Source organism: Triturus cristatus, chromosome 1_2 (genome assembly GCF_964204655.1).
Source record: "Triturus cristatus chromosome 1_2, aTriCri1.1, whole genome shotgun sequence".
NCBI lineage: Eukaryota > Metazoa > Chordata > Amphibia > Caudata > Salamandridae > Triturus > Triturus cristatus.
In genome coordinates, this window is record NC_140580.1 from 762028344 (window position 1) to 762051975 (window position 23632).

The following is a 23632-nucleotide window of genomic DNA, read 5'->3' on the forward strand; positions in this document are numbered from 1 at the left end:
CTTAGTTGTCTATTTATAGCGATATATTTCTTAACGCACACCACTGGCCCAAGTATACAACATTGGTTTTTAAATGACCCACAGCGCCGCCTGTGAATATGGTGCACCTCAAGGCATGTGTATTTAGCGAGTATTTGTCTACTTCTGGGCGCTGCACCAACATAGCATGAAAGTACTCAGCTGTCGTTTGTCAACTGACTGTCTCACTAGAGGGTTAGCACATCTAGGCCATCAGCAGTGAAATGAGCAACCGATACCTCCAGGGGAGGTTTTTCAGCTATGGTTATGGACGTACCTTTACTGTGACACCAAATAAAGCAAGACCCCGACTGCACTCGTGACAAGGGGGAGATGAATGTTTGGGGTGTTTACTAATGCCCAACAGACAACACTGGTGTTATTTACATATGCTGTGAAAAATGCACAACAAAAAAAGTCTATGAAAGTGCCTACCCTTTCAATTTTGGAAAATGTATTACAAAATAATATTTTTATCGGGATTGATACATGCAAACAATAATAACCTATGTTAATTCCACGAATTGGGCCTTATTAACATTATCAGGAAAGAGAGAAAAAACACACACGTATACCTCACTGGGTGGTTATAAAATCGTATGATTAAGTCTGTGACAAAGCTGCACTCTCGGGGGATTTACGTTTCTCGAGGATGGCAACACTTTAGATATCTTAGTTTTGCAAAATAAAAGGATCGAGGTACAAAAATAACGTGAGCTGTTCTTAATTGAACGCATCGTGCCCTACAATAATACCGTCCTACCCACGGTGAGGCACCAGTGTGGAGGAGATCGCCGAACAAGGCTTCCCTCGAGCAACGAGGCCTCTTCCTACTAGTGATTCATCACTCGAGCAGGAAGGCCTTGCTGTTGCTTTTCAAGGCCCAGAGATTCTCTCTGCCTCGCTCGCCCCCACCCAACCGGCTCGTCAGTTGTGTGCGTGTAATCTCCCGTTCCCTCTGCCCTCAAATCACCCACCCAGGCCCCCAGCAACCCGGACGCACTGCTGGCAACACAACTGACCTGCTTCTGGGAGTCCTGCATGTAAGTGTGCTACTTGGCCGCATTGACTCCAGGAACTGCTGCTCGGATTTCACATGCGTGCAAGAAAAAAAGCCATCCCTCTGGTTAAACAGCCAAGCGTCATGGGACCCTCCCCAGCTAGATGTCATGATGTCAAGCTGGCTTGGGGAGGAGGAAGAGAAGGGGGTGTGCAGTGAAGACCTCGATCCTCCACACCCTGGGGAGGATAGTGTGCCAGGGTGTAGGAGTACAGGTGGGCGCCATCTACGGGGAAAGGGAGAGGGAAACGTGTAAATCCACCAAGCAACCATGCCCAAAGATAAATATTAACAGAATTAAACGACTTCCTGTCGATTCTCAATGCAAAGGAACAGGCCACAATGCAAATCAACGAACCAAACAGAAATCCGGCTGATCAGCGCGACCTCGACGCAAGGGCATTGGAGGGCTTTACCTAAGAACCTGTATTAACAAGCGCGGTCCAGAAAGTGAAAGAGGACCGCGCTGCAGCCGGACCATGGGGATCTCTATTCTTTATGGGGCCATGTGTTTCTAATTAGAAACACATGGCTTTATAAAGATAAGAAACTGCTTTGCGACAGCAGCAAAGCAGGCGACCCAGTCCAGTTCGAAGGCGAAAGGGCGTTACCCCAAAACCCTCATTTCCAATAGCAGGCCACCGTTTAGCATAAACGGTGATGCCAGCCAATGGCAATGAGGGGCGGGGCATCAAGCCCTCTACTGAAACTCCTCGTTAACAATAAATCTCGCCGAGGCGAGCAGCGCTTTGCGCTGCAATGCCACACGAGACCTAAAAAGTAGTGGGGGGACTAACCTAGTTAATCAGAATACAAGTGGCATCACGGCACGTGACATCACAGGAATTGGCATCATAAGAAGTGGGATTAGATCTTCAGCCCTCACATATATGTTTAACATGTCTATCATGAGTACATTGGAGCATATTTCGAGTATATAGGGAAACCCTCCTGATGTAGGCAGAAGATTCACACTTTTGTAAGCTACACATAAAACAGTGTTGCCTTTTGTCAGCGTAAACGTCCCCTACCCATAGTGCTTTAAAAGAAAAAATAATGGTGTTACATTATTTCAATGCCTCCTCAGGGATAGTAAGCACTATATAAATTACATTTATTTTGTGGGAAGACCAACACATCTGACATTCTTACAGTCAATGCATATCTCCTAAACAGGACCTGAACAAAGTGAAAAGCTGCCTCTCAAGTATGTGTGAAGTGCTAACAAGGTGTGAGCCTTTGTTTGCCCTCTGCTGCATTTGCATCTAAGTGTGAGGCGCCTGACTGCTGCCAGCCAGGATACTCGAACCAAAGGGGACCTGATAACTCCTCGATTCACCCTTTGTGATACGTCCAGCAGGAGTCTTAACTAAGAATGCCTCCTCGCTGCCTGCACCTTGTTGTGGACAAAGCAGACAAAAAAATGGAGGCACTGCTGAATGTGTCCCGGTGTTTGCAAATTACACCGGGACGATTTCAGCATATTTTTCAGTGGGGCCCTACTTCTTGGCAGGGTGGACGGCGTCCACCCTGTGAAAAAAGTGGGTGGACGCCGTCCACCTGTGTGTGCCCCCGACTCGTGCCCTGCTTGCACCCCAGATCTGAAAAGACATTTGCCAAAGTACAGTTTACTGTCTCGAGTGGGTCTACTGCTTGTGCACCAAAGTAGGATAACTACTTTGGTTCACAAGCAGTAGACCTGTGACAAAAATCCGGCCCAGGTCTGGTGTAAAATTTGAAATCGTAACTAGTTATAAGGAAGGGCATCTCTGTTCTGTTTTGTCTCGACTTTGTTTAGCTTCACCGTGGCTGGCAGTGTAGAGATGGTTATATACAACTGGCCAGGGTGTTGTACGATTGCAGCAAGAGCGCATTAAGACTGGAAGCCTTGGTTGCTAGGCAGCAGTCGTAATCTACAGCAGTTATCATCCACAGCGGTGTGCCAGCCGTCCGTAAATGCATTTCGGCACCTCGGCAGGGCTATGACGCGCTCTCTAAATGCAGATCTAGTCCTAAGCATCTTTCTCTGTAACGTTGAGACTTCATGCCATTCAAAGGGTGAGGGTTTGTGGCATCACTTTGAAGCGTAAAAGGTTTCCTTCTTTGAACAGTTGGGCTAAAGAATTAAATAAAGAGGTAAAGTTATTTCCTCCCTTTCAGGCAATGCTTTTATATTAGCGAGTATGGCACCAGGCAGATAATCTGCAGAGTCCATACAGCGCAGGGCTGTCAAAAGTCCTTTTTCATTATTTACCTTAGTGAGTTTTTAAAAAACTTTTTCTGGGGCGATGTCTCTCCAGCCCTATGCTGGCAGCACCCAGGTCTGACTGCCTTCAGGAGAACTGAAGACTGGTATGTTTCGTTTGCCATTACTCTAAGCCCAACGGCAAGATACTCAGTTTGGGAGGTGTGCACTAGGTTAGTGCTGTTAGCTAGTCAGATGCCGCCATCTTGAATGAAAGTCGATAATTTTATAGTGCGCAATAAATATCAAAGTTAAAATAGTCCAAAGTATCCACACTACAGTGTTGACTTAATTAATTCAATGGTATTCGTTTAGAGCTACACCAGGATTTCTCTCTTAGTATCACTTAGTAATATTTACACGTGGTATTACTGTCTGGGCAAACATTTACCTTAATAGTACCGGTTTAACAACCAAATACAGAGGTAAGCAATTGAAAGATGACCAGTTAATATTTCTGAAGGGCCTTCCACTGCGCACAAACACGTCACCATGTTTTTAGTAACTTTTGATCCCTTTGAGCGCGAAACTTTTTTTTTTAAATCTGCACATTATGGAACTGATGATGGATTATGTGGCAATTGCAGCACATCTATAATCATGCAAATAATAGCTGTGGCCTCTGAATTGCATAATTCCAGTGGCCATGAGCTACGTCCACACACAGGCACTGTGTGCGAAATTATCAAACGAGTCGTGCTGTATAACTTAGTCAAGAAGGATGCTGCTGAGCAGGAAAAAAGCAGGTCCTTCAAAGTTTTCTGAAGTTCAACAAAGCAGTTAAAGCTCGCCCTTTAATAGGCAGTGTAGTCCAGAGTCTAGCCACAGAAAATTTTGCCAGATACGGTAGCTAAGAAATTCGCCTGTAGTTGTCAATGCATTTACTGTCCTGCATTGTGTTTTTTAAGTACTAGAACAATGTGTACTTTCTTCAACTCACTCGGTACTCAGCCAGAAGTAGGGAAGTATTAATGATATACTTTACAGAAGAATAGAATTTCAGGGGGTAGATCTTTATGCCACCTGGCTGGCAAAATATGGACACCAGAGCTGCATGGTCTCCTATTCATTTATATATTTTTTTAAACATTAATAATTGATCAAATAAATTAAGCAGGGATTGTAAAGTACCTGTGACTTATGGAGGATTCTATATGTAACACATTTGTTATACCCGTTGCATATCAACTCACTATGAACTTGTCCGCCTGTTTATCTGGACTGGTCTTCAGGTTATAGTTATCTGTGATGCGGTGTGCAGAGTTTTTGCTATTTTGTAGGAGTTTGATTATGGACTCGGAAGATCTAATTAAAAAGATGGTGTGCCAGAAAATTTGATGAAGGATACTGAATGACTTTCAAGAGCTCAAGGCGTCTGAGAAGTTTGACACTATAGTAGACAAGTGTGTTCTATGGCCAAAAGACATGCTTAATATACTACTTATATTCTTTCAGGGATGGACTTTGCGCTCCATGGTTTTTCGTTCTAAATATCCTTACAATCATAAGTGACATACATACATTTGGAAGCAACATGGAGTAATAGGAAATGGAATCTGTATATGGGACAGACTGCTCCAGTGCTGGTGTAAACCAACCAATTAAACAGAAAAGGTTATTGTAATTAGTTTTAGGGAAGCCACATCTGATTATTTTTAGTGATTCTCCTCCATGAAGTCAATGATGAAATGCCAGCATCGTGTTTTAAAATTGCAAAGTCATCATCAGCATAAATTAAATGAGTTGTGATAAAAGTTAATTTTTAAATTATCCTTACTTTTCTTGTTCTATGTAACTGGAACAAGAACTGCATTACGTTGACTGCTTTGGTGAGCTACCCACACCTTCTAGTGTCCTCCAAAACCCAATACAGACCCATGGTATTTAGTTGTCAATTACATCGTCATTTGAAGAGTGCCGTCCTAAAGATGGTTCCTACTTCATCACTCATGGTTTAGAGCCCGACAGTGACATGTGTTGCATTCAAATATGAACATTAGCAGCTTACCTTCATTAATTAACTACCAGAAATGGCTTTTGTTCGAGAAAAGTCTGCATAACCAGACCTAGGTTACTATCTAGCCTCAAAAAACATACACTGAAAATTGATATGTCACCATTGCGTTTTTCTTTTATTGTTTTATTCTAGGGAGTATATTTTTGACATGTTATGTTGTTTTAGAACTGTATGTTTGTTAGTTTTCCCCTCAATGTACCCATTTATAGTGAACAGATTTTATACGAGTCAAGGGCAGAAGACGCTTACCCATAGGGAAATGCAGATATCTCTCAAAGTTGATGGATTGCAGGTTAAGTCCCATCGTGTGTGAGATAGACAAAGACATGTGGCTGTGTCTCAGCCCCTTCAGAGGTACCAGCCTTTAATGGCGTGTATTTAACTTTTCACTAGACTGCTTCCCTGTTGATTCAGCAACTTCCTTCCAGGGTAAAGAAAGGCAAACTAAAGTTAAGTAGTGTCGGAACAGAATCTCATTGTATACACGGCAAAATACGAAAAACAAAAGTGTATTAGTTTTTTATTTTAGATAAAAATGATCAAACGGAACTACCTGTGTTCAAAAGTACAATAATATATTCATCCAGGTTTATAAAAGATGGCATGTACCTTTTGAATGGCAGATTGAAGGCTGTTGGTGAATACCACGGGCTGTACCGGTGAGCTACTGTACAGACCCGGCACCAGAACCCACCTTCTTCAGCTTGATGTGACACTTCCTCCTGCATCTAGATTTCCCCCCTGCACACTAGCTGACTTATGTTGCACCCTCAATCTCTCCCCTCCTGCATCCTCCACTGTTGTACCTAGGTAATCCACTCCGGTGACCTGCTTGAACTCTGTGCCTGTACCTTGTCTGCACCTTGATTTTGCCTTTGTGGGCCCTGCTTTATTTTGCAGTGTGTTATCTCGTTATGTATTGTTTTTGTATTTTACTTTAGTGGTCTATTTCAGTACGACTGAATAAAGTTAATTTGACTTGACTATCTGACTGTTTACACTCCATATTGTGGTATGCTTCCCCAACAAATTCTCCCCCACCTTTCATTGCCAACACTAGTTATGAGTAAAATTGAAAACTGCCATAGGCTCCTTGCTGATCTAAGCCAGTATGGGTTCTTCCCTTGCAAGGTAATCCGCTTTGCCATCCCTTCCCTGTTCAATCTCCACAGACCTGCATCTCTTCCACAGACACCCACTTTTTGCAAGCAATAGCAGGTCATTTTTTGGGACTTTGTATTTATCAGGATGACAAATTGCTTACCATAGTATTTAAGTTCGAGGCATGTGGGCTGCTGAATTCATATCTGTGCATAGATCGCCGCCTAGTGTTGGGTCCGGATGATTGCACATTGTTGTCCTGGAAGAGTCTTCGAAGTATCACGAGATAGGGGACTCCTCCCCTGGACCATAGTGCGCATGGGCATCCTCTCCATCCTTAGATTGTTTTTTTCCGCCATTGGGTTCGGATGTGCTTATCTTAGCTCAAGTTAGGAAAATTCAGTTTAAGGCCAAAAGGCCTTTAGTTATCGTCGGTATTGTTCCCGTTCGGTATCGACTAGTTTCTTTAGTGCTTTAGCACCTTCTTCCAGCTTTTCGGATCCGCTTGGTCCGAACATCGAACTTCGATCGACGCTGGAATCGAGGACTCCCTTCAAAAGGTGCACTTTATGCCACGCAAAATACCCACACATCGACGTCCACCCGGTATGCAACAAATGTCTCACCGGATCACGATGAGTCGAAATGTATGGCCTGTGCCCGATTCCGCTTGAAGAAGACTCCGGAATCGACGGGCAGCGAGATTGGAGGCGCAGCAATCGGCGCCTGCCCTGGCCAACATCTTTAGCACCGAAGACGAGGACGCCGAGAGCGTGGAAGACGTAGACTCCAGCCCCGCTTCCGAACACGACTCTCGATCGGAAGACGACGATGAGGTGATCTTTCAGGGAGAAGAAGTCGTCGAAGAGGTAGGAGACTACGATGAGGCCTTTGGGGCCGAGGAAGATAGCTCCAGCGAGGAGCTAGGCCAACCCGTCGATACGGAGGCCGAAAAAATACGTCGTCATGAGGCTCAGGTCGCGGGATCGCCTTCGGGCCTTACCCAAGACCAATCTCTCGGTTCTTCGGCCCGGCCTCGAACATTTCGCAAGAGCCATTATTATCGAAGACGACTGGATTCCCTTCTGCGAAACCGAAACCATCCATCGCACCAGTTCCATCAAAACCGAAAGTGAAACTGGTTGTGATCGGCTCGAAGCCCTCCACTCCTTCGCCAGCAAAGGTCATCGGCTCCGACCGCGCAAAAAGATTTCGGTGCCGAGCTCACCGCAGCGGATACAGGTGCCGAGCCAAAGAAGAAGGCCCTCAGTCCCCACAAGGCGCCTCGGCCTCTGGCACCGAAGACATCGGCCCCAACCACCAAAGTCAAGGTGGCCACCCCATCTGCGTCGACGTCTAAGACGGCGGCGCCTGCCAAGTCATCAACTCCGACGAGCGTCGATACCTCCCTTCGGATCGATGACCCCATGACTGCGAAGAAGTCGGGGGCCGCTTCGACGCCTACCTCCAAGGTGCCGATCGGTTCCAAGAAGCCATCTGCGTTCACCGTGCAACAGGTCTCTGCATCGTTGCAACGCATCAGAGAACGGGCAGCCCTCCACTCTACGTCGGGTCCCGACACGCACAAGGCTTCGGAAGCACCCTCGGCGCCGACCAACATCATGTTTGGGTTGCCGCCGCCCACGGCGCCGAAACTGTTCGAGATTCGGACACGTGTCCGCCAGACACAGTCCCCATCCGCTGGACAAACTGATTTCGAGCCTTCACAGCCACAATTTATCGACGTCAACACTGGTAGGTTGATGCTCCGCAAGCGGAAAATCACGCCAGAGAGGGGATTGGACTCCTACAAAATTCCTCTCAAACACAAATTGCCGGCAGGGTCAGAGCCAGTGCTTCATGAACACTTTCAACCCTTCCATCAGGATCCACCGTCCTTTTCTCCTACGCCTTCAGAGGCAGACGCAGTAGAGGACTATGTAGGGGATGATACCACCTACCCTGGGGATATCGATCCTGATGATCACTTGCAAGACCCAGATCAGGCATGGGATGACCCCACAGACCAGGGTACCGCACCAGATACCCATGACACGCAGCTTTATAACATAAAGACATCTCCCACAGAGGACACTGCTGCCTTTAATGCCCTCATAGAACGGGCTGCTGCCAATCATGGAGTAGAACTCCATTCTGACACTGTCGAAGAAGACTTTTTGGTGGACACTTTCGCCTCTTCCGAAAGAACTGTCAAGACTCTGCCCATGTTAAAAGGAGTTCTCAAACCTGCAAAAGACATTTTTAAAGAAACAACCAGGGCACGGGTGTTAAACCCCAGGATTGAAAAAAAATACAAGCCTGCACCCGGAGACCCTATGTACATTAGGGGTCAGTTACCTTTGGACTCCATGGTTGTTGCTAATGCTCGCAAAAGAGCCCACTCACAAACAGGTGATGCTCCTCCCCCAGACAAGGAGTCCAAAGTGCTGGAGACATCAGGCAAACGGATTGTAGCGCAAGCAGCAAACATCTGGCGCATTGCCAACACACAGGCACTCCTGGCCCGTTATGATAGGTCCCACTACGACACACTAGAATCACTACTCCAACATTTGCCAGATGAATATAAAGAGGCGGCGGAGCTCCTCATCAGAGAGGGACAACTCCTTACCAACGCATCCATCAAGTGCGCACTGGATGCAGCCGACACAGCGGCGAAGGCAATCAACACAAGCGTCATGTTGAGAAGGCATGCATGGTTGAGAATCTCAGGCTTCAAGCTGGAGATTCAGAACAGTATCCTAAATCAACCGGTCAACCCAGACTATTTATTTGACCCTGAAGTTGACACTACCCTCGAAAAAATTAAAAAAGACACTGACACTGCGAAATCCATGGGGGCTCTGCAGACGCAGCAGTTTCGTAGTGGCTCCTTTCGTCGCCCCGGGAATAGAGGAGCAGCTAGAGGTCATGGGTCACAGCAGCAGTACACTAAAGGGGGCACACAAAGTACCTATGATAAAACCAACAGAGGTGGATATCGTGGCTCCAGCACAAAGGGCAGAGGACGTGGTTACGGCAACACCAGGTCCTCCCCCAAAAACAAACAGTGACGCCCTCTCCCTGCCCCCCGACCACATAACACCTGTCGGGGGGAGACTCCAACGGTTCCTGTCAGCGTGGAAAACCATCACCACAGACAGGTGGGTCAGGGACATTATCCAGCACGGTTACTGTCTCGAATTAACGTCCACTCCACCCAACATACCGCCAAAGCACCGTCCTATGTCCGTAGAGCACTTGGCATTATTGCAGCAAGAAGTGCTAAGTATGCTGCAAAAAGGTGCATTAGAGGTCGTGCCCGTCAACCAGCAGGGGACAGGGGTGTACTCTCTGTACTTCTTAATCCCAAAAAAGGACGGGTCGCTCAGACCTATACTAGACCTGAGACCCCTCAACCAATACATTCTCTCAGAGCATTTCCATATGCTCACCCTACAGCAGGTTCTCCCGCTACTCAGTCAGGGAGACTTCCTAGCCACACTGGACCTAAAAGATGCGTATTTCCACATACCCATACACCCATCACACAGGAAATACCTCAGGTTCACTATTCAGGGGCATCACTATCAGTTCAAAGTTCTCCCCTTCGGAGTAACAACAGCACCCAGGGTCTTTACCAAGTGCCTAGCAACAGTGGCTGCACATCTACGGAGACAACACATTCACGTCTTCCCTTACCTGGATGACTGGCTTGTTCAGGCAAAGTCAGCCCAGCAATGCGCCAGCCACATGTCCCTCACCATTCACCTTCTTCACAGTCTGGGATTCTCACTAAATTACCCAAAATCACATCTTCAACCCGCACACGTACGACAGTACCTGGGCGCGACCATAAACACTCTGGCAGCCACAGCTCAGCCAAATTTAGTGAGGATCAACAGCATGCAACTGCTGATCTCCAAGTTCAAACCTCAACACTCCCTTCCTGCGCGAGTGTTCATGCAGTTGATAAGCATGATGGCCTCCTGCATTTTCATAGTCCCGCACGCGAGACTACATATGCGCCCGCTTCAGGAGTGCTTAGCACGTCCATGGAATCAGGCTCACGGACAATTAAAAGACCTAGCGTTGGTGAGCGGTCGGGCATACAACTCTCTGCATTGGTGGAATCCACAAAACCTTTGCAAGGGCCGACCGTTCCAAGAGCCTGTTCCACAAATACTGACGGCGGACGCATCTCTCCTGGGTTGGGGAGCTCATGTATTCACTTACACAGTGCAGGGACTATGGACGACGCAACAAAAGAAGATGCACATCAACGTTCTGGAACTAATGGCAATCTTCCTAGCCATGAAGGCATTCAAAGTACACTTATGCAACAAAGTCGTGTTGATCCTGAGGGACAACATGACTGCCATGTACTACATACAGAAGCAGGGAGGAACACACTCTCCACAGTTGTCTCATCTGGCTCAGAGCATGTGGAAGTGGGCCATTCAGAGGAACATATTCCTCATGGCGGAACACCTCCCCGGCAAGGACAACCAGATGGCGGATCTGCTCAGCAGACACAGCCACCAGATGCACGAGTGGGAGCTACATCCGTCAGTTCTCCAACCGTACTTCCAACAGTGGGGTCATCCAGAGATAGACCTATTCGCCACAAACGAAAACGCAAAATGCCAAAGCTTTGCCGCCAGGTTCCCACACCCGCAGTCTCAGGGCAATGCGATATGGATGAACTGGTCCGGCAGATTTACGCCCCCAGCGCCATTGATACCGCTAGTGGCACGCAAACTGCGACAGCACTCACTAACACTCATCCTAGTTGCTCCCACATGGGCGCACCAACCATGGTACACCACCTTTCTAGAACTTTCCGTGGTGCCGCATCAAAGGCTGCGGATCAAACCCACACTTTTAACACAGAACCATGGCGAAATTCAGCACCCAGATCCGCAACAGCTGAACCTGGCAATCTGGCTCCTGAGGTCTTAGAGTTTAGCTACCTGAACCTGCCTCCAGAATGTATGAATATCAAGGAGGCCAGGAGACCCACAACCAGAGCTTGCTATGCGGCTAAATGGAAGAGGTTTGTCATTTACTGCAACAACAATGACATTAACCCGCTAGACGCATCCATTCAAAACATCATCTGTTACCTCCTACATCTATACCGATGCAATCTGGCATACAACTCAATACGTATCCATTTAACCGCGATAGCAGCCTATCTCCAAAACAGGCAGCACCTCTCTTTATTCAGAGTGCCTGCCATCAAAGCCTTCTTGGAGGGACTTAAACGAGTAATTCCCCCAAGACACCCACCGGCACCGGTGTGGAACCTCAATTTGGTCCTCACCAGATTAATGGGTCCACCCTTTGAACCTCTCCATTCATGTGAGATTCAATTCCTCACCTGGAAAGTAGCTTTCCTAGTGGCAATCACTTCGTTAAGAAGAGTTAGTGAACTCCAGGCACTAACCATTCAAGAGCCATTCATACAGGTTCACGCAAACAGGGTTGTACTACGTACCAACCCCAAATTCATGCCCAAAGTAATATCGCAGTTCCACATGAATCAAACAATTGAACTGCCTGTTTTCTTTCAAAATCCACAGAATGTCGCAGAGAGTATGCTCCATACACTAGATGTAAAGAGGGCCCTCATGTACTATATAGACAGAACTAAGGACTTTAGGAAAACAAAACAACTTTTCGTTGCCTTTTCTCCACAACACAAGGGCAACGCCATTTCCAAAGCGGGTATAGCCAGATGGATCATTAAATGTATTCAAATTTGCTATCAAAAAGCTAAACGCACATTAACGATTCCCCCACGAGCCCACTCAACACGAAAGTTAGGGGCGTCCATGGCTTTCCTAGGAAACATTCCTTTACAGGAAATATGTAGAGCAGCCACATGGTCCACTATACATACATTTACCAAACACTACTGTGTAGATGTACACTCAAAACAGCAGGCAGCTGTAGGACAGGCTGTTCTCAAAACTCTTTTTCAGACTGCTGCAGCTGGCACGGGTAGCCACCGCTAATGGAGGTACTGCTATGTATTCTATGCACAGATATGAATTCAGCAGCCCACATGCCTCAAACTGAATATGCTACTTACCAGTATGCATCTGTTCTTGGCATGTAGGGCTGCTGACATTCATATCGCCCACCCTCCTCCCCAGCGCCTGTAGCGGCTGCAGCACTCAGAATTACTGTATAGCATGGTCATCACTTACTGTATCTACTCCATCACTGCCACAATGGCGAAAAACAATCCAAGGATGGAGAGGATGCCCATGCGCACTATGGTCCAGGGGAGGAGTCACCTATCTCGTGATACTTCGAAGACTCTTCCAGGACAACAATGTGCAATCATCCGGACCCAACACTAGGCGGCGATCTATGCACAGATATGAATGTCAGCAGCCCTACATGCCAAGAACAGATGCATACTGGTAAGTAGCATATTCAATCTACCCATAGCCGCCCACATACTCTGTTGAAAAGCTGTCTCACTTCACCCTTTAAGAAAAAAACATAAGCCAACAAAATACCTATTTACCTACAGCAAAACCACCATCTGCTGCTTCCAGATGCTGATCCTCGGCCCTCGATCCCCCCCCCCCCCCCCCCCCCCCCCCCCATTCTGCAATGGAAGGCCCTCCTCAGCAACACAAGGCCCATTGCCTCAGTCTCTTCTTTCAGCTCTCCCCTAAAATCCTAGCTCGTTTAAAGACCGCTTTCTGGAAGATGATTATGATGCCTGGCTTCCTTCTATCTTGAGCATATTTTAGCCATGTTGTCTCAAAGAATGGCTAGATTTATAATGTTTATCAAGTGTATGTAATCTTTGTGCTTCTTAGTCTCGATTTAGCAAATGCTAGCCTTCAAAATTATCTTCTTTATCGCAGCACATTTTTTCAAGTTTTATAAATGGTGTTTAGTAGTTCATTGGGCACCAATAAACAAACTTTTCCACCCACTCTCTTCTACAGGGTTTCTTCCTCACTGTATCCCCTCCTTCCGTCCTAAAAGTTGCCTCCCAAGCCTCTGAGAAGAACAAGCTTTTTGGGTTGAACTTGTCGGCGCCCTTTATCAGCCAGTTTTTCAAGGAGCCTTTGATGCAAGTCATGCCATACGTCGACATCCTGTTCGGAAATGAGACGGTGAGTTGAGTTTGGGGATGAGCTCTTGGGAGGAGACAGCCCCACCATGCCCTCTGTTAAACACCTCACTCCCTCTAAATGAACTCCATGAAGATGCTGCAGCAAGGTACTCCTAGGGTACAATGTACTAGGACAATCCCAGTGTGAGGAATGCCAGTTCTTCGCTGACCTCTAATGCTCAAGCCTTCAAATGTGTGCTAAGGGTCGCCTGGCATTTCTGAACATTTCTTTGCTAATAACTTAGCTATGTCCTGCGTGGTCAGCATGCATCTCCATTGCTTCCAGATTACATTTTATTGCTTCAATGTAGTTTTAAGGAACTTAGACTTGGCCTCTGCCTTGATTTTCTCCCCCCCCCCCCCCCCCCCCCCCCCTGTGCATTCCCAAATCTGATTGCAAGGTATGCTGAACAATATTAGCACAAGCTTTTATGTATTAATTCTGTTCCACATAACTAAGATGTTTGGTTTTTTCCTCTCCCGGTTTTATCAGGTGTGGAAGAACCAAGCACGATTTCACATAAGGATTTGGCTGCAGCAGCACATTCCACAGTGATTCCCCTTGCTAAAAAGAAATGCCTCCTCTAGTCTACTACTCACTTACCGTAGCCCCCTTTTTGCTAAGAGCTCATAAATGTAAGTCGTCAGACCGTGAGTGGTTTCACTATCAAAAAAATCTGTCCCATACAGCATGTCTCCATTTCTTGTGGTTCTTACTCATAATTGCACGGTACCGAGGGTGTTTTAGAGGGTAGTAATGGCAAAATAGCAGCACTTTACCCGTGTGCCGAATACCGCGTAACGGTCAATTGGGGACATAGTAGTGCTTTTGTAAATATCCACTCCTTGTTGTCTTACGTAGTGAGAGAATGTTTAATGTTTTGTGCCTCCACCATTTCTGCAAGCTGCTCTTTTGAGTACAGGCTTGGTGTTCTATGAAAGACGTTTACTTCTAGTGGAGATGGGTCACAGATTGTGAGGCATGAGAATATGCTGTGGTCTCAAGTAACAGCGTTGATGAATACTGTGTTATTGAACTAATTATTGGTACGAGCTACTTACCTCACCCCTACTCATCTTTGGGGTCGTTAAGTTTTTCCTTACTTTCGTGATAGGATATTGCCTCTGGCTGGGCGTTGAGTTTGAGAAATTTTGAAGTGCATCTTCCAAGGGGAAAAAAAAGATTCTAGAATAAGACAAAGAATTATGCTGTATGCTTCACTGAGCTGGTCTTCTGCTATTATACAAAATTTACAGCCCTCCGGAGTTGATCTACAGATCTTCTATCAGCAATTCAGTGAGTTTTACTAAAACTGTATGTCCACGGAAGCTCAAGTGAACCTGGAACCTAAGTCTCTTTCTCCGGGAGACTTGTGTGTTTTCTCCCAGATTCCTGACACTCGCTCCATGTGACGTGAAAATAAAAATACAGGGCTGGGTTGATTGTGAAATGGTGATTGGTTAACAGTTTACTGGTACAGGCTAATAAGATGATCTAAGCACTGCAGGCAAAGCAATGGAAAATCGCTTCCACCGTTAACCTTCTCCTATTACTATACAGTGTTTTGTTTCTGCCATTTACTATGAAGAGCACCCCCTTCTACTTCACTCTTCATGCTTTTGAGGACAGATTCAAGAATTTGTTTTAAGATTAATGGACTTTGCCCCTTTGGCCTCATTGTATGCTTATAATTTCCTTGTCCCACTGTTGATTTTACAGTCTGCTTCCCAGACGGCTGCCTGTTTTCATATTTCCCCATCATGCTTAAGCTTGAAACGTTTTAGCACAGAATTCCCCAGGGATATGGTAGTGCTTAATTTGTGATGTTATCACTAATCAAGAGATCAGTTCTTCTCAGATACTTAATTGACAATTAGTAAAGGATCTCTCATCTGAATGCTCTATGTGGTTAATTGGCCAAATAGTGGTAGGTCATGGATTCCGGCTGCCGTCTGTCAGGTTTTCCTTGTACCACTTTGAATGCTCCTACTAACAATTACTGCTGTTGGTTCAAAAAATACAGGTCGCCTAGAGATGTGGAGGGTGCCTTGGTATTGTCTCCTTGGAGCAGAGAAACTGAAGATTTCTTTCCGCAAGGTCTTTCTACCATTCTGGAGTGTCCTCTTTTTAGAAGAGCAAGTTCTTCAAATGGTGACTTGGAGATTAATGCTGTGTGCACTCCTTATGGAAGACTGATTGTGTGCTCTGGACCTGAAGTTTCTTTCCAAATCTTTGTAAATGTTTTTCACTGGGCGTTTGTGGTAGCTGAGTGATGTTTGCCCTTTACCCTTTCATGGTAGAAGGTGGTAAGTTATAGTTCCCCACTTTTGACCCCTACCCCATGTCTTTGTCAAAGTCATAGTGAGAGCTGCAAGCCACTTTCGTCAGTTACATTTAGAAGTGGGTTGCTATTTTAGCTAGTGGCTGATCATGTCTTTATACCTTCAAGGAACAGAGGCCGCGCCGACCCCATTCCTGGAGTGAACACGGAGCCAGACTGACGTCGATTCCGACGCCAGAAGGGACTTTAGTCACTGTGTTCATTTTTGGCATTCCTTTTGGGCCACAATGGTGATGTTGAGGCCTGGTAGGGGTCACTAGACCATTTAGCTGACCAGCTTGAGGAAACAACTGCTGAATGGACCTGGGTGATGCCAGTGGTCTGGATACATCACCTAACAGTGGTTTGCTTTTTCCCCTACAGTGGCTACGGAGGAGGGATTTTCCTATGCTGTGGTGGTGAGGAGGGCAGCAGAGGTCCTTCGCCTCAGCTCCCTACGATGGCAGTCAGGACTAACCACCTGACAGAAGTGCTTCAGCCAGCGGCTTCCATTTCTGAATCCATTTTGACGTTGAATGAAGCCCTCAAGGACGATTGCTTGCTACCACCACCCTGCTCCGAGCGACCCAGCGTACTTTACCCAACACCCCTTTCCTGGGAGCTTGGTAGTCCAAGCTTCATCATTAAAAGGCACATTCCGTTATGCTCCCCCCAGATAGGGAATACAAGAAATTTGACCACCTTGGGAAGGTGATGTTCTCTTCCTCCAGCTTGCCATTGCGGTCAGTGAATACCTCATGCCTCTTGGACAGATACTCCCATACTATCTGGGATACAGTCATGCAGGTACTGCCTCCGTGCCCGGGGGAGACCTAGGCCATTCTCTCTCAAGACATTGCAGACTTGATAGATGCCGCCAAATTCGGCATACGATGTGGACTGGACGCCACCGACTCACTGGGCAGAACGGTTGCCACGTCAATAGCTGTGAAACTCTACGCCTGGTTGGGGATTTTTGGCTTCTGGAGAGATGTCAGTTTTTTTTATGGACATGCTCTTTGATGGCACTCTCCGTTTTGGTGACAAGGCAGACTTGGGGCTTGAGTGCTTCAAGGATTCTTGAGCTATGGCCAGATCCTTGGGCCTTGCAGCTACCTTTTCCACCTCAGTCTGCCTATTGACCTTTTTGTGGCTACGGAAGGGTCACCCCACCACGTTCTGTCCAGCCTAGCCACCGAGTCACGCAAGCGGTCAATACTCTGCTTGGCCGCGCACATGGGACCCAGCATCCTCGTGGGACAGGGAGCCAGCGGTCGGGCCAGTCCACCCTTTTCCCCTCTGCCACTGATTCCAAACCTTCCAAGTCTGCCGTTCCAGGCCCATCACCAGCCAGTCGGAGGCAGGTTCCGCCATCACCTCCTCCACTTGCAATCCATCACGGCGGACAGGTGGGTTATGCAAATAGTCTGAAGGGTCTACTCCCTCTCTCCATTCCACCTTCTTACGATTGCATGTCGGAGGATCATTTTGCACCTCTCCACCAGAAAGTATCGCTCACTTGGCCAAGGGAGCTATAGAGAGGGTCCCTGTGCCAGAAGTAGGTTGTGTTGGTTATTCCTGATACTTTCTGGTAAATAAAAAGGACTATCCTGCAACCTATCCTAGATCTCCGGGCACTCAACTTCTTCCTCAGGAAGAAGTTGTTCAAAATGCTCACCCTAGCCCAAGTTCTGTCTGCCCTCAACCCGGGAGACTGGATGATGGCATTGGACTTGCAGGACGCTTATTTTCATATCCCCATCATGCCATCCCACAGACATTAACTTCGGTTCATGATGGGCCACAAGCATTTTCTGTTCACTGTGCTCCCTTTCAGCCTTACCAGTGCCCCTCGGGTATTCACAAAGGTGATGACGGTGGTCACAGCTCATCTGCGCAGATTAGGGGTTTTAGTCTCCCCCCCTATCTCGACGACTAGCTGTTGAAGGCGGGCTCACCCCAGGCTGTCGTCTCCCACCTCCAGACTAAGGCTGACCTACATTCGCTGATGTTTACTATCAACGTGCCAACGTCACACCTGACTCCCTCTCAGACGCTCCTTTTCATCGGGGCAGTTCTGGGCACAGTGCAGTTTCAGGCCTAGACTCTGAGCAGCGAGTCTGGGATATTCTGGCTATTATACCGATGTTTCAGCCTCTATCCTGGGTTTCGCTGAGAAAGAATGACTTAGTGGCTGCTGGGCCTCATGGCCTCCTTCATCCTGCTGGTGGATCGTGCTTGATGGCATGTGTGGGCTTTGCAGTGGTATCTGAAGTTCCAGTTGGCGCAGCATCAGTGGAATCTTTCTGACTATGTCCAGATCCCAGGGAACTGCGCACCAACTGCAGTGGTGGCTAATCAAACCAAGATTAGGTCAAAGGTAGATCCCTCTCCCATCCAGATCTAGTGGTGGTGACAGATGCGTCACTTCTGGGATGGGATTGCCACCTGGTAGAGGCCGACATTAGGGGTGTCTGGTCTCTGGCGGAGTCCGGCCTCTATACCAACCTTTTGGAGCTCCTGGAGCTCAGACTGGCACTGAAGGCATTCCTTCCATCTCTCAAGGGGAAAGTGGTGCAGGTGTTAACCGACAACACCACCGCCATGTGGTGCTGCACAAACAGGGTGGGGTGGGATGGGGTCGCTGACCCTTTGTCAAGAGGCTCTCCACCTCTGGACATGGCTGGAACTTCAGAACATAATCCTGGTGGTTGAACACCTGGCGGGCTTCCTGAAAACCAGGGCGGACTAACTCAGCCGTCGGTACCTAGTCGATCACCAATGGCGTCTCCATGCGAAGATGGGGCAAGGTCTCTGTCAGCGGTGGCGAGAGCCTTGGTTAGATCTGTTCGCCTCCAAAGAGCACGTGCAATGCCAGCAGTGTTGCGCATGACGTTTCAAAGGCGGTGCACGCTCGGCGGCGGTTTCCGTCACGAGTGGAGCTTCTTTCTCCTGTATGCCTTTTTTCCTGTACCACTTCTGCCCAGCGTGCGCTAGAAGAACAAGCACGACCGGGCTAAAGTCATTCTTGTCGCTCCGGATTGAGCACGAAGAGTCCGGTACACCGACCTTCAGAGCATTGCCATGGGTCCTCTGATCAGACTGCACGTTCGGGAGGATCTACCTTCCATCAACTTTTGTATGATGGAGTTTATGATCTAAGTGGCCAAGGGTGTCCCCCCCGACATAGGCCCCTTGATTGCGCTGCTGTAGGATCCAAACTTCACATATAAGGCCGAAACTGGTCTGGGTTTGCTTGTGCTCCTTTCCAGAGTGGGCTTTGTCTGGCAGTTCAGGGTGGATGGACTGTTTATCATAAGGAGCCAGGTCAGTAGTGGTTTGTAAAAGGCTAGCCTTTGTCTAGAGTGGCACAGAAGGTGGAAAATGATGTGGCAAAATGCTACCAGGGCAACTACCAAATTTACCTAAAAAAGAGAAAAACCTCTGCAACAGGAGACTTGCAGATAGGAGATAAAGATTCTTACTATGAAAACTGCAATAGAGCCAGTACCTCACAATGAAAGTAAAGTTGGGCTCCTCCTCTGAATTTGTTTCTGATCCGAAAGAAAAAATGGTGACTGGAGGCCAGTTTTAGACCGAAGGGTGCTGAACAAATATAGAAACAGACTTTCAGAATGTTGACAATACTGTGTAGCAGTCCATAAACAGTCAGAACATAGCATCAAGAGATCTGGAAGAAGCATATTTTCATCTGCCAATACATCAGTCGTCACAAGCACATCCGGATTGTGGTAGCCGGACTACAGTACCAGTTTATAGCACTGCCTTTCAACCTCAATTCAGCACCTAGTGCGTTCACAAAATACCTGGCTCCAGTAAGTGAATTATTTCTCCCACCAGGTGGTAAGGTTATACATTGCCTTTACAACTAGCTGATAAAGGCCTTTTCATTATGACAAGCGTCCGACGCTACACCTGTTACGACGCTTGTGCCTCACTCTCAGTCAATCTACCTCAAAGCTGTCAAGGATACTGTTTTTGGGAGCAGACATATGATCTGAAAGACTATGATTACCTGTCACAAGAAATACAGGAGAAATTGCTATTTCACATTAAAAACACAAATTGAAAAACTTGGATAAAAGACCGAATTGAAAGGACTTTTTCAAAATGTTGTCTTCCTGCACCACTCTCATTCCACAGTGACCCTCCAGGAGGTGTTAGACAACCAGTAAAAACAAGTCTCTCAGAACTGAGACAACTACATTCAAGTGACAGAACAGATGAAACAGGTAATGGTTTAGTGGAAATGCCAAAACAAATTATATATGGGTCATGACCTCTATGAAATCAACAAACTCCTCCATGATAGGAATGAGGGTCTACTTAAAAATGCTTCTAGTGTGCGAAGAATGGACACCCCAAGAGCAACAATTCCATATAAATCTACTGCAGCTAAAAGCTTTCTTGCCCATCATAAAGGAAAATGATCTAAGAATAAGGGTGGACAAAATGATCTTATACTACAAGCAAGGAGGAAAAATGTCAAAACGAATATCGAGAGAAACACAGCAGTTATCATACTGGGCTCTACGTCACAACATCAACCTCACAGTGAAGCATTTTCGAGACCTCTAAAACCAGATGGCGGAAACATGTAAGCTGCCACAATTGAGATGGGCTCGAACCAACTGGGCATAGCCTTCCAAAAATGGGGCAAACTCCACATGGATCTATTGAGAAACTGATCCATGTCAGTTACTGAAGGTTTGCAGTCAGATGGTAATATCTGGAATCAAAGGGAGAAGCGTTTTCTATTCCTTAGTTAGAAAAATGTACTTACGTTTTTCTCCCAATGCCACTCATCCCAAAGTTCGGCAGTCATTGGATTGCTCTAGCTTGGACCAGATAGTTCTGGTTCACAAACATTTGGGACTCTCTCAATTCAAACACCAATCCATGTCAAAGCTGATTCCTGCTGTCCAAGAACCAAGGTCAGATCTTGCACTACAACCCAGCGCCACTGCACCAAAATACTTGTTGCTGCAGACCTAGAATTTGGTTCCTTGAATATACTGCCGGCCAGCATGAAGGCTCTGAAAGCAGTAAGAGTCACTTCCATGATAAAAAAAAATCTACTCAGTAACGTAGAAAAGATTCTGTATTTGGGCTGAAAGACACAAAATAAATTCACTGTCAATGCATCCACATGAAGTACACAGTTATATGTTGGGCCTATTTGAGTTGGTTCTTAGCTATCATCCGAGTCAATATAACAGCTATATCAAGGTACTTGGGAATCCCACTGGCAGCTTTTTTTATTTTCAGCATGAGTTGGCAAAGAATTAATGTGTGGATTGTTATGAATATATTGTCCCCTAAAAACAAAATTCACTAACGTGGGATTTAAGTAAACTCCTGGAACAACTCAAGAAAAATCCTTTCCAGCCGATACACAAGGCATCCCTTCAAACACTTTCATGCAAAACTGCCTTCTCAATTGCTATTCCTTCCTCCTTTCTCTGTTGTCACCGTTTTTAAATTTGATAAAAACAGTATGACTTTAGAATTAATTTGGGATTAGTTGCCAAAGATATCAACATCATTTAATTTAAATGAAAAGATTTATTTGCCGACTTCTTTCCACAGCCTTCAACTGTGGCAGAATAGTTGCTACATTCCCTGGACATTATATAATGTTAAGAATTTTATGTTGATAGCACAATAGGATTCGGAAAGATTGACCAGTTATTTATATCTTATCTATGAAGTATGAAAGGTGATTAGCTATCAAAAGGGAGCATAACTCCATGGATAACATTTTATCTCCTACTGCCACGTTTAGATGGGCAGACCTTTGAAACGGGGTTGGAGACAATTCATTAAGAGCGTTGCGGCAACAGCGCCATTTTATACAGGAGTATCGATGCGAGATATCAACAGAGCAGCAACATGGTCTTCCACCTACAACTTTGCCAGACACTACTGTCTAGACATTCAGTCAATAAGTAAAACTGCAGTGGGTCTGGTGGTATTGATAAATATAAATGAATTTATATATTTTCACTGAAAACACCAAAGGTTAAAGTAACATTATAGTTAGGTGAATGTTAGTGACGACATTAACTTTTTGAACTAAAAAATACCCCACAGACATTTGCCAGTTAAAGTTAACAGAGCTAACTGTAACTTGCGCCCTCCAACATGCCCTGCTTATGGGATCACTGATGGAATCTTGTGGATGACGTTGATGACATCACCAAATGTGTGTTAGTTTGTTATATAGTTTACAAAGTGGTGGGTTACTACCATATTACTTTTCTTCCTAATTTTGTACAGCCTGTGTTCAGCTAATAGGTATAAGTGTTTGCAAAGCACATGTGCTCCTAATGTATCATAAGTATGTAGAGGTATTGAGCACGATATACATTTTTGTGTAGAAGAGTAACTCTGTGTGCAGGTGACAGTTGATAACTGTTGTTCAGCGTGTTTCACACAGGTTTCTTGGTCTGCAGAAAGTTTCCAGCAGGGCAAAGCTGCAACTTAAAAAATAGTAAATATTGTACGTAGCCTTGACTTATTAGACACAATTGTCCCCACATGACGATTTCTACACAATATAAGACTGTGTGTACCCGGTACTAACCTATGTACATGTGCTTGTTTTGCTTCATAAGATGGGTGATCTGTGAAGGTTTCACCACCGTATGAAGTCTGCTGGTAGGATGGTCTTTAGCACCTTCAGACCTTGGTACTTTAAGTGAATGGTCGCTCTTTGGACACGTTTTGCGTAGAGTGTACACTGTTCATAGTAGATACTCTTTAATACTCTGGTGTATTTCTCATGAGAGCTTTACTGTCTGCAAACAGATTGGTGCAGAGTAAACTCTCTCCATGGAATGAACAGTGTTTATAGTACCCACTTTTCTACTCCTTTCCACTTCATTTCTCACAGTAGGTTCAATGACTGTGTGGAGTTTGATACTGGTAAACGCTGTCTGTAGTAGAGCATTAGTTATTGGTTATGTCACATGGCTCGAGCATCTGGAGGAACTTGGTTTTCCCTGAACAGTTGTATACATATTGAACACCGTGTGCAGTACAGGTTAACTTTTTAGGTCTCGCCTGACACCGCGCTTGCGCTGGTCTGGCGAGACTTTAAGTAAGGGCTTCAAAAAATGCTACCGCCGGCTACAGCCTGGTTCTTATGCATGGCCATCTTTGCTAAGGGAATGCTAAGTCATGTAGCTTTTTCATGCTGGGGGGATAAACACCTTCTGTTAGCACTCACTCTAAGAAAGATAGCAATGCCTTCACCCTCGTACTCCATTTTTCAAAGCAGTGCTTTCTGGCTCCACCACTCTGTCACCCCGATCCTTGCGCTAACACAATGGAGCTCATCCACTTTAAATTTTCCCTACTATAGCTGGTTCTAAAATGGTATTAGCAATGCTTTCTTCAACACTACTATCTCTGAGTTACCCATACATTTGCAGCACTTAGTGCATTTGCCTTTCCTCCTTGGAGTTTAAGAGAAGGGCCCTGGTTACCCATTGTTTGTGGCTTGCTAGGTTTCTGAGACATCCACTTTAATCCATTTTTCAGATGAGTCTCTGTTGCTGTGATCCAGCTTCTGCCCACTATTTGTGACTCCATTTCCTACAGGAACGAGTCCACTGCTGTGCTAGATTTGTCCACATTCACTTTCTTTAAAATGGTGACCAAAGTGGGAATGGCTTTCTTCTAACCTCTTCTGTGCCACCAT

General features: G+C 46.1%; 1 protein-coding gene across 6 annotated transcripts in view; it reads left to right on the forward strand.

The window, feature by feature from the left end:
- The window catches only part of ADK (adenosine kinase), a 615496-nt gene that overhangs the window by 521611 nt on the left and 70253 nt on the right, over positions 1-23632 (forward strand). For all 6 annotated transcript variants that reach the window (XM_085608730.1, XM_085608729.1, XM_085608731.1 and 3 more), the window contains one exon: positions 13416-13586. In XM_085608730.1, coding sequence (XP_085464856.1) covers positions 13416-13586 — 171 coding nt within the window. The remainder of the gene's footprint in view (positions 1-13415; positions 13587-23632) is intronic.